At 38.1% G+C, this 11,970-nt stretch overlaps 1 protein-coding gene across 4 annotated transcripts in view; it reads left to right on the forward strand.

Moving 5' to 3' along the window:
- Positions 1 to 8,757, forward strand: part of LOC121312828 (arf-GAP with GTPase, ANK repeat and PH domain-containing protein 3-like) — a 195,819-nt gene extending 187,062 nt beyond the window's left edge. For all 4 annotated transcript variants that reach the window (XM_041244636.1, XM_041244637.1, XM_041244634.1 and 1 more), the window contains 2 exons: positions 2,378 to 2,633; positions 3,641 to 8,757. In XM_041244636.1, coding sequence (XP_041100570.1) covers positions 2,378 to 2,633; positions 3,641 to 3,853 — 469 coding nt within the window. In that variant the 3' untranslated portion in view covers positions 3,854 to 8,757. The remainder of the gene's footprint in view (positions 1 to 2,377; positions 2,634 to 3,640) is intronic.
- Positions 8,758 to 11,970: the final 3,213 nt, after the last annotated feature.

Raw genomic sequence — 11,970 nt, forward strand, 5'->3', positions numbered from 1 at the left:
AATTAGGCTTTGGAGGAAAAAACTTTGAGGGTCTCCCATACCTCACACTATCTTAATGTGTCCTAGCTTTATCAGCCTCTGTGCAAAAGGGCAGGAAACTATATTTTTCCTCTGAGCTGTGTCATCTTGGACCAAACTGCATCCTTATCACACCAGATTACAGATTGCTTCCCTTTACCACTGTGAGTGCATCCCAGGGACTTACACTTTGCCAAAATAAAATGAGCGGGTGTAACAGTTAATGGTGTGGGTATTTCTCAGAAAAATTTGTGTCGTAAGATTGTTTAATACAGTTTTGGATTATTAAATAATAATAATAATAATAATAACAAAAATAAATAAATGAAGGCATAGCTAAGGTCTAAAGGCTGGTTTCACCGTGATTACCACTTATTTTGGACTATATAATCTAAGGTAACATCAGGTACACCTAATTGGGGTCTGTGAAAACTGACAAAATTGTGTTTGATGTCTTCCAACAGAAATATTCTATTTTTGTTCCTTTTTTTGTATCTTAATTTGTGTTTAGAACAAATCAAGCATGCTGTCAAATAAAATGTAAAAAAATAACTCTGTATAATCAATCAATGCACAGCTAAACATTTGATTGCATACATAAGGTAAAAAGAAACAGAATTGTTATGAATTCACACGTCACCTGTGAATTTCGCCAGAACTATAGTAAAACCTAACGAGTCTACTCGATTGATCTAAACAGCAGTGGGTATAAATGCTGCCCCCACTTTAAATTAAAATGGGGATTGTTGTGGCTCATTGAAAGCAACATCTACCAGTGCATGTGAGTCTCTTTAGTGTATTTTGTCTTATGTAAAACACCAGGGAGGGTCTTGATTTAATGATTTAGATGGTGGTATTTGAATGACTGCTGTTGGGATCCATAGAACAGACCCCTTGATCTGTGGACTGCTCTTTTCTCTCCGCACAATGGGCGCAGGATTTCAGTCGAATGACCTAATTGGGGTGTCCTCAAACAATGACAGAGTGACTTTTAAGAGCAGCAAGAGCACTGTGAAACAGCTTCTGCTACTTGTGTATAATGCATGATACTGTTATGGTACAAAAAACAAAAACATACATGAAGTTATGTGAGACGCACTTGGCCTCCAGTTCTATTCATTCAGTAAATCGCCAATACCCTTGATTGAATTGTAGCCTTATTACAGTATGTACAGTTGGGATTATTATTATTATTAATAATAATTCTCCTAGTTAATCATTCTTAATGCCAGTAACAATGAGCTTCATCCCCTTGTCCCTGTTTCCCTGTCCCTCTGTTGCCCAGCTCAGCACAGATGGTTCAGTGACGTTAACAAGCTGACTGACAGCCTCAGAGGGCCTGTCACTCGAGAAGCGTTGTTTGTCCATATCAGTCCAACTTCGTCTCTCTGTCAGTCACTTAGACATGGACACAACGGCGCTTTTCTATTCATGTTATCAACCATCCGGTCTGGATCAGAGGTCAGCCATAGACTGAGCATGCTCACCAAGACGTATATTGATTTTTATTATGTAACATCATTGCGTTGGACACAACGGATTGAGATTGCAGCGGATAGATTTTTGAAGGATATATAGAGCTTTCTCCTATGTTTTTTTTTTCTTCTTCTCTTATATAAAGCCATGGTCATTTTTCAAAGTTATTCAGTGCGATCAATCCTGCTTGCACCTTCCCTTATCCCCCAGGAGAGTAGGAATCGAGATTTGCGGAAAGATCCTTTTGTGAATGTCCAGCATTTTCAAACAAGGCAGCTGACAGCACTGATAAAACATGTTCATCTGGTATTGTTAGTGGCAGACAGACTGTTCACAATGTGTAACCTTTAGATAGCTTGCTATGCTTAACCCTCCGGCCGCCAGCAACTTGATGTGCTACTGCTTTGCTGCTTTTAGGGTTCAAAGCTTCAAACTTGCTTGGGCAATCCAAAACCAGGCAACGGACAAACAAATTGAAATCAACCCATGTGTTCTTGATTAATCTCTCATTACTGATGAGATTGTAAGTACAGTCTCCATCTAGAGTGCAATGGGCATCAGAGGACCCTTTTTAGGTGCAGACTGTCAATGGGTAGAGGAACTGTTGTGGGACCCAGATCTGATCAAATGTAATGCTTTTAATATATTTTGTAAAAAGCTGTTGGGGGGTGGGAGGTAAATCGATTAAAAACCAACAAGAAACCAACTATATCGGGTAGAGCCTCCCCACGTGCAGTTTGAAGACTGCTTACTTGGTTACCACATATGCAGGCTTATGGTCATGGCTGGTTCATATGTGCTTGGTGCATCTGATAATTGTCTACTAGCGCTTGTAATGTACCTGATAAAAAATACTAAATTCTCAACGTGTGTGTTTCCTAAGGGAGGAAAAGGAGTGCTGGATCCGGGCAAAGTACGAGCAGAAGTTGTTTTTGGCGTCGTTGCCCCAGTCCGATGTGCCCTTGGGACAGCAGCTGCTCCGGGCTGTGGTGGAGGACGACCTGAGGCTGGTGGTGCTGCTCCTGGCCCACGGCTCCAAGGAGGAGGTGAACGAGACCTACGGGGATGGGGATGGAAGGACTGCTCTGCACCTGTCGAGCGCCATGGCCAACGTGGTCATCACGCAGCTTCTCGTCTGGGTGAGCCTGCTTCAAACACTCCAGGCATCTAACGTGAAACTTAGAAGAAAGTCAAGCAGACAAACTAGTGCTCGCTGTCTAAGAATAGAGGCAACTTATCTCTGTTTGTATTTATTAACACTTGTGCATGCAAAAGCTGCACTTATGCCATTATGGGTATTTTTATTAAATCTTTATTCCAGGAAGAAGCACACTGATGCTGTATATGTTGATATGTGTACTGGGAGGATTCAAATGTTATATCATACACACATATACAGCACAATGCATAATAAACAATATGTTTAAAACAAACAAATCAATAACACCTGCACACCAAGATGTTCTTCTAATGGAATCAATTCAAGAATAATTAACTTATGTTAATCGTTAGGCTAAAAGTAACTTTTAAAAAAGGTACAGTAACTGAATTGTTATACTAAAATGTATAAATGCGCCCAACCACTGTTCGAGGCACAGGGTTACTGGGGAAACAGTGGGTGGGTGGGAAGGAGGATGTCCATTTAAGCCTAATTATCTGTGTTTAGTTTGAAGATGATAATGGGGCTTATCACTGAACCATCTACTGGTTCACAGCTAGTGTGGCCTCCTAAACAATGAAGGACTGAGTAAGAGTACTGTATGTGGGAGGAAGTCCATCGCCACGGGCTCAGCACTTAACACCAGTAGCCAGGGTAACAGGTTCCTTTCAAGGATACAGGCCTGCAGAGTGAAGCACTTTAAGATGGGGACCTGGTCCACCATACAGGACACACCCTGACTGTATGCAGTGTAAATCCTATGAAGCTATGTCTATTGATAGGAAAATCACATTAGGTGCTGTATTGTAGCGGGCCTTAATTAGTTAATGATAACGAGTACAGATTTATATTGACAAAAGATAAAACGAATTCAAATCCAGTTTTCAAAGAAATAGAAAATATAATATGGTGGTGTCTCTTGTATACATTCCTCAGTGAATACTTTAAACAATCTTTATTTTCCTAACATGGTTTCTTCTCTTGCAGTATGGCGTGGATGTGAAGAGCAGGGATGCCCGTGGCCTGACCCCACTGTCCTACGCACGGAGAGCTGGCAGCCAGGAGTGCATTGACATCTTGATCCAGCACGGCTGCCCCAACGACAACTTCATCCCCATCCCCACACCCAACCTATCCCGCCGCAACACCAACAACAACAATGCCCAGTGTGAGCTGAACCGCAGCGCCAGCATCATGTAGCCAGGGTGGGGAAGAGACCACAGAGGGACAGCAACCACCTGTTACTCAACACATCTGACTTGATCTCACCCAGCCTCTCTTGCCACCAAGCCCTGTCTTGGTTAATAGACTTGGCGGAGAAGGGGTTCTGTGGCATAACGGGTATGCGAGTGGGGGTGGTGGTGGTGGGGGGGGGGGCTTCATCTGGGGGGATTTTATTGCCATACAGTAGGTATCGGCCACCATCCCAGAAGAAAGAAAACAAAACAACATTTTCTTTGGTTCATTTCAGTAAGCAACATCACCACCCCAATGCCCTATATCATAATGAGGTAATTACAGCAGTCAATGACAGGGAATAAGTGACATTTACTTTTACTGGGGCTTCCTTCCATTCTGAAGTTAGCTGCTGAACTTCAGCCTTTTTTTTTTTTTTGGACCAGTTGCAAGAATGGCACAAGCTACAATACATATATCTTTGAGTCAGTTTAAACTGAAGGTGAAATGGTGACAAAACACTACACAGAGATTTAATGAAAAAATAATCTGCAAGACAAATTCAGCCAAGCAGCTTTTTTTTATTATATATACTATATATAGTATTGGGGAAACAACTTATTTTTTTGATTTTTTTTTTTTTTCATCAAGCTAAATCAATCCTTTCTGCCTCAGCTTTCAAGACCTCCCCTGGTGTTTGACCCTCAGCGCCTGTGATTGCCATGGGATCCTTATTGTGCTGAGAGAAATACATTGCACTCTTCTCGTTAGACAGAAGATGCTTTTTGTGATATTACTGGACATGTTCAGGTGGCTTGCTCTTCTGTGTTTTTAGGGTCTGTTTCCAGTACCAATTTCATCAAACATACAGTTTTATTGACGTTTTGTGCTGTGCGCTGTGTTCACCGCTTCTAGGTATTGTACCATATTATCAGTTTTATTGTCGCCTTGCACTATGTCCTGTCTTTCCAAAGCTTTATCTAAGTAGTTAACAGTACATACTGTGTTTTACTGCAGACCTGTTCTGTATGTTGTCATATTGCCTTCCTGGATGTGTAGGATATTCAGCGTTGATTGCATTCTTCATCCTTAACTGAGTAGGACTGTATTAACCCCATTCAGCTTTATTACAGTGGAAATCTGTTTCTTGTATCCTGTGTTTATTTTTGTTGTTGTTGAGGTAAAACTATTTAAAACTTAAAAAAAAAAAAAAAAAAAGCGACAAAGTGGGTTTACATCAAAGCATTCGTTTCATCTAGGTTTACCTGAGCATTTCCGAGTGTTTTTCAAGTTTTTTTTTTATTTTGTATTATTGTAATGCTATGCTATGCTCATCTCACATTTTTGGAGTTGTTTACCACTACAGCTGAGCAGGCAGGAGCACTAATGCTTTAAAAAAAAAAAAAAAATCATTAGGAGTTTGGATGGTCCTGAGTTCTGTGCACAAGTAGAATTGCTGTTCTTGCTCTTCCTGACAGAGAGAATGTGTTTGCTGACTACTGACCTTTTTCGCACTGCCTAAAGGTGTTGTGGTCTTGTTGAAATATTTAGGCTTGCAACACCTATTCTAAAGACTGTGTTCATTCATGCCCTTCTGTTTTATAAGTCCAAAGTCTCGAAGCTTATTTGAAACTTGTTCTTCCACCTGCACTTTTAAAACCAAAGCCATGCCAGACTTGTGTAGCTTTTTGTACAAGGCAATAATGTCGTTTCAGAAGTGATTTTAACTGATTTATTGCAGAAGCTGGACTTGCGCTGCAGTATTGTAGTGCACTTCGCTGTTATGTCAATCTCCCTTCATTTTGGGACATGGCAAACTCCCAAAGATTGTTTTATAGCCTGTTTTTCTTTTATACTGTAATTATTTTTTGTATCATTTGTCAGCTCCTTACCAATGTTCTGTTCTTTTTTGTCCAAGTGGAAAGGCTGTACCCCTGCCTTGTGAACCATGTTGTTATTTCTGCACAGAACTAAGGAACATTCAGAAAACTCACATGCACCTGTGTTATAAAATTGCCACACTATTGGGGAATTAACTATCGTGATTGCATCCAATTTATCAATAGGTTATTGTCTCTGCAGTCATGACCTTTGTGATACACTAGCACGAGCGGAGCAATTACTTCTCTGTTGCCTTATAAGCAGTAAGACAAAGTGAATGATCTATTTTGAGGTGCTTTTAAAGTGTTGCAGCTGAATGGATGGAGTGATTTGTTCACTCTGCACCTACTGGAAGCTTCGTAATATCCTCACTAGAGAGGACTGTCTTATATATTGGGTTTTGTTTTCAGGTTTTATCAGATTTTCCCCCCAAATCCTGTTTTTTTTTTTTGGTTGTTTTTATACAATTCCCCCCTGTTTCTTACTAAATTGAAAATTTAAATTATAACACAAAGTAATAATTTGTTAGTTCCTTTTTGGGTACTGATCAATCATAGTGCTTTCACCACAGTCTTGAAAGGTTCTACATCCTGCAGCACCATAGAGATTTTTAAAATGTAAATTGTAGAAAATTTTCACCTGGAAATCAATAGAAGAAACTGATTTCCTCCTATTTTTTAAAGATTATAGATGAATACAGTATAAAAATAGAACAGCAGAAAAGAAAAAAGAAAGAAAGGTTGTTGCTTTTCAATCTGTGTTTTAGTACTAAAAACCTTTGGTTTTGCACTATGCAAATATATACAAATTACTTCATCATGCTCCATGTTGGTTTGAAGAATCCTAACCAAAGCTGTCAGTGGGCTTTATTCGTTATGCATTATTTTACTCTAGAATAATTGATCAGTTTGTTTTGCAGTAACATGCTTTTACTAGTCAGATTTTACAGAAGTGTACACCCAAGACAACCTATGTGATTGTTCTGAAGGTGCGTTGATTACAAATGAGAGGGCTCAATCTGTTTATCAAGCAGTAAGGTGCTTTAACCTTTAACCATTGTTTCTTTCAAATCATGTTCTGATTTATTCTGAGGTACCCTGATCAGTTTAATCAGGACGTCATTATCCCTGTAGGAGATTCTCTTGTATGTTATACATGGCATATTAAACAGTAAAACACAGTGCAAACACTACCCCATGCCATACAGTGTTTGTAACGCAGGATGAGAAGTAGCAAAGCAGCCTTTGTAGACAAATGTACTTGTTACAGGATCTTACATTTTTAAGTGTGAAATAATTTTGAAGGGGTGGGATCTAAACCATTGTGTAAGTGGGGGATGTAGGTGGATAAGATGGGAAACAGGTTCGATTCTAAGTATATCCTGGTACACAGCCAAGCCTAATAATCAGTGACTGCTCTCAATCAATCATCAGCTTCAAAACGCTGAACTGCTAAGAGTGTAGGGATACAAATTAGAGGAAGGGGCGTGGGACCAGTGGACATGCAGGTAGGCTGCTATATTAGCTATTGTAAACTGTGTGTGTGCGTGCTTGTTGGAGAGAGAAAGAGGGTGTGTGAACGAGTGAATGCAAATTTGTTCAGATTAAGCTAGAAAGGTTTAAAATGGTATTGTAGTACAAGTAGCTTCATCCTATACAGGACTGGGTTTTGTAGTCAACAGTACTAGTGTTATACCTGAGACTTGCATTGAAACTTCAACACCACACAAGTAATATCCAGCAGTATGGAGACATTGTAATGACAAGAGGGTTGTTTGTTTTATATTTCTATTTTCATTTTAATATAAATAGATTTTTTTTTTTTATTGTTGTTCTACAGTTCAGTAGCAATTACAGCCTACTTTACAGGATTCATTCCAAGTAAAAGTAATTCATTAACATTAAAACCTATAAATCAGTTCCACCCATTAAGTTCAATATAGTAATGTTAGTTTCATAATAAGGTATTTTTTTTTTTTACTTTTGTTTTAATCTAATAAGTGATCAGTAAAGCAACTAATTACTTGAGAGCTTACCAGCATGTGTTGAGATGCAGCAGCCTAAACAAAGTTAAAAGAAGGGAACCCTTTTTGACTGATGCCCCATAGAAAATACTGTTAAACTCTATGTAAGGCAAGCAGTTGATCAGTCAGTAACTGAGTGCTTGAAACAAACATTATTCAGATAGACTTCATGCAATACAACATTTCAGGTAATTTGTATTTAAACACTTAGTATTCAGCCTATACCAATATATTTATAAAACAAAGCCTGTTTTTTTTTGTGTGTTAGTAGAGGTAAGCTAAAGACTCCTTATGCTTTAAGTGGTCTCTGAGGAGGAAAAACCCAACTAGCGTATGAAACACCGGAGAAAGAGTTGAAGCCACTCACGCAGTATCTAGCTCCAGTCCTATGTGGGAAAGTTTCAAAGCAAATCTGAATGAGGGGCACACCTGGGAGAACGTTCCGCCAGGCAGGAGGAGTGTTTGCGATCGCCATCTACCCTGCATGTGGCTCTTACCCCCAATCATGAATGCAAATCCTTTCTAAAATCATGTAGGCAGAAAAATTCCCCCTTTCTTTTATGATCGGTACTTGTTCAATATAGTGATAAATCTAAAAACAAACAATAGGTTCTCTTTGGTTTGGCTAGTTTAACAATGATATAGAAAAGAATTGACCCTACTTGAAAGATGAGCTCTAGAAAGTGGATAGGGGTCTACCACACTCTTAAAGGACACATCTAACACAAAATCCAGTCAGGTATACCTATACTGGAGCCATAGCTGTAATTTGTTCTGGTCATTTTTAGTAATAAAGGTACTATGGTTGCCATGCTTATAAATCACCTGCCCTTTGAGGTACTCCATGTATAATAATGTACATTTGAAATATTTATATTGCAGTATGTAAATAGTGTTTGATTTTTTTTTCTGCGTTATAAAAAATAATAAAACAATTAAAGTGCTGTGTGCTTGGATGACTGTTGACCAATTATAAATGCTCAAATAAAACAATGTAGCTGCACCCAAATGATGGGGAAATGAACACAAGTTGTCTTGTCTTGTTTGCTTTCACATTAATACAATATAGGAAACGGTGATTCCTTGTTGTCACACCCTCAATATTAAGAAGTATTCTTCAAAGGGAAACTGGAGATTCAAAAAACAGTAGGTAAATGGTGAAAATGTTAACACTATTGTTTTATTATGTCACAGGTAAAATATCTCCACCATTAACTTTCACTGGGTTTCCAAATCCTGTTATCCTGCATTAAAATGAAACCGCTACATCAGCCTATCGCCAAGCTGAGTGGCTGATTCAAATTAAGTCAGATTTGAGCAGCACATAACCAACTTATTTTATTAAACTTGATGACCTTAAAAAAAGGAAATGCTAATTATCTTGTCATAATACAATGACTACATGCCAAAATAGTGCACTTTGAGATGGCAGTCTAACTTACTAGTACACTATAACTGCAAACTAAGAAGTGCCACATTTCCAAATATGTCAGCTCTCACAAATGATCTGTTTGCATCAACGTTGGCTGATTTAAATCACTTGATATATATATATATATATATATATATATATATATATATATATATATATATATATATATATATATATATATATATATCATATGATTTAAATCATTTTTTCATTTACTGCCTATTTTATATACAGAGATTTTGCCCATTCTTCACAGGAAAATTGCTCCAGTTCTGAAAAGTTTGTTGGGGGTCGTCGATGGACTGCAATGTTCAAGTCTCGCCATAAATTTTCGATTGGATTCAAGTCAGGTATTTGACTGGGGCACTCAAGATCATTAATTCTCTTGTTCAACCATTCCAGTGTGGCTTTAGCTTTGTGCTTGATCATTGTCCTGCTGAAATGTGAATTTCTTCCCCAGTTTCAATGCCTTGGTTGACTCAAACAGGTTTTCCTCAAGGATTTGCCTGTACTTTGCACCATCCTTTTTCCCCTCTATCCTGACAAGCTTCCCAGTCCCTGCTGAAGAGAAGCATCCCCATAACATGATACTGCCACCACCATGCTTGACAGCTGGGATGGTGTTGATTGGGTGATGTGCAGTGTTGGGCTTGTGCCAGACGCAACGCTTGAAATTTAGACCAAATGTTACATTTTTGTCTTGTCTGACCACAGAACCTTTTTCCACATGTCTGTAGTGTCATACTAATCTGTTATTCTCTGTAAATCTTACTTATTTATATTCTATATGCATTTTTTAACTTTAAAAAGTATAGAGTAGTTTGTGTAGATTCTACATGTAAAGTTTAATTTGAAAATGTGGAGTACGCTCAGGAGCTAACAAAATGTGAAAACTTTGCAGGGGGTGAATACTTCTGCGAACCACTGTAGTTTCTCAGGGAAAATACATGAAAAATATGTTTTAAAAATCTTTTATTAATACAAACATATTAAATCTCTTTGGGCTGTATTCTGATCACAGAGCAAATGAGCTACAACTACAGTACTGCAAAAAAAAATCATTTAAAATAAATAAATAAATCTGTTTTAAATCAAGTAAATTAGATTTTAAAAAAATAAATAAATAAAAATCACCAACCCTGGTTTGTATGCAATTCTTCCATGTTTAAATACAGACAGTATACAGGATGCTACTGGCAATAAAATTGTAGGATTTGCATTGACCCTTAATCAGACCCCAAAACACATCTTCCCACAGCTCCCTGTGAGAATTCTGGGCCAACTATTTGGTTTATTCTGGTTTATGCAGGAGGCACGGTGTCCAGTGGTTAAAGTCCAGGGCTTATAAGCAGAAGGTCACTGGTTCAAATCCCACCTTTGCCACTGACTGACTCTCTGTGTGACCCTGAGCAAGTCACTTGTGCTCCGTCCTGCAGATGAGATGTTAAATCAATATCCTATTGTAAGTGACTCTGCATATAATGCACAGCTCACAGTCTACCTCTGTAAAGCGCTTTGTGATGGCGGTCCTCTCTGAAAAGCACTATATAAAAATAGATGATGTTATTATTATTATTAATAATATTACCACAGCCACCAAAGGACTGAGTAAAAATGGTCTGAATTCTTTAAACTCTGCAGATCTGATAGATGCAGACCACTAAGAAACTAATCTGATAGCAATATAACAATAATATACTTCTGTAAAGTTACATGGTGCTGGAAAGACTTGATAGAGAGTTAGTCCTACTAGAGGGGGGGCTCATAGTAGTCTTACCTGAGGTGCATTGAGTAACTGGGAAACAAAGGGTTAATGACTGATTTTTCAGTAATATTAAAATGTCCAAAGGTAAAAAAAAAATGTAATTCAGTTTAGAAACTTAAGAATTTCCAAGAGAAGTTGAATAGTAATATCTGTAGCATCAGTATTATACACAACAGTTAGCACTTGCAACCTTCACCATCTGTTACCATTTTGAGCACAGTTTCTTCTCTTTGTGGTCGTGTGCTTTTCAGCTCCATCAGCATTCACGCTTGTGGATAGCGGGTGCAGGCCACTCTCCAGAGCGAAGGTTAATCCAGCAGGGATGCAGACCAGGTTGATTGGAGTGCTGTGTCACTGCAGCCCTTCCAGCCTTCAAGCGGTCTGGAATGAACTGTCCATTCCTTGATCCACTGTCACATTGAAGGGAGTTTTATCAGGGATTAAGATACAAAATGAATGGGGTTTATTGTCAAGAGGGAGTCTGCTTTAAGTAGAAGTCCAGTTTTAATCCTCTCTATCTCCTGGATAATCTTGTTATAGTGAATAAACTGCTTATTTACGAGTGGTCAGATCCTTTTTTTTCTATTCTTGTTGACTATAATTTATCTCATTTGTTTATTTCCTAATACTCTCTCAACTTTAAAAAAAAAAATCTAAATTGTTCTTAATGTGCTGAATGTTAATCTTCAAAATGTTGTAATTTATTGTAGGCAATTGATTATTGACATGTTTATATTTTAAGTGACACCTAATGATAAATGCTGGTGGATGTATTTTTTCACTCATATGTGACTTATCATTCATTTTAATAATACAGAAAAAAAAATGATATTGAAGAGACTGGGGTGGTGCACTTGAAACACTATATACTTCTCGGTCCTGAGACCAGGTTTGTTAATAGAAAACAAAATGAGGCCATGAAAACAGAAAAGAATAGACCAGTATTTAGGACATCCCCACCCCCTTTCACAATAAACGCTTTTCCAAGAGTATAATTAAGAAACAGTGTCAGCTCAAAATATCTTTAAAAAACATCACAT

This window comes from Polyodon spathula, chromosome 3, assembly GCF_017654505.1.
Source record: "Polyodon spathula isolate WHYD16114869_AA chromosome 3, ASM1765450v1, whole genome shotgun sequence".
In the NCBI taxonomy this organism is placed as follows: Eukaryota; Metazoa; Chordata; class Actinopteri; order Acipenseriformes; family Polyodontidae; genus Polyodon; species Polyodon spathula.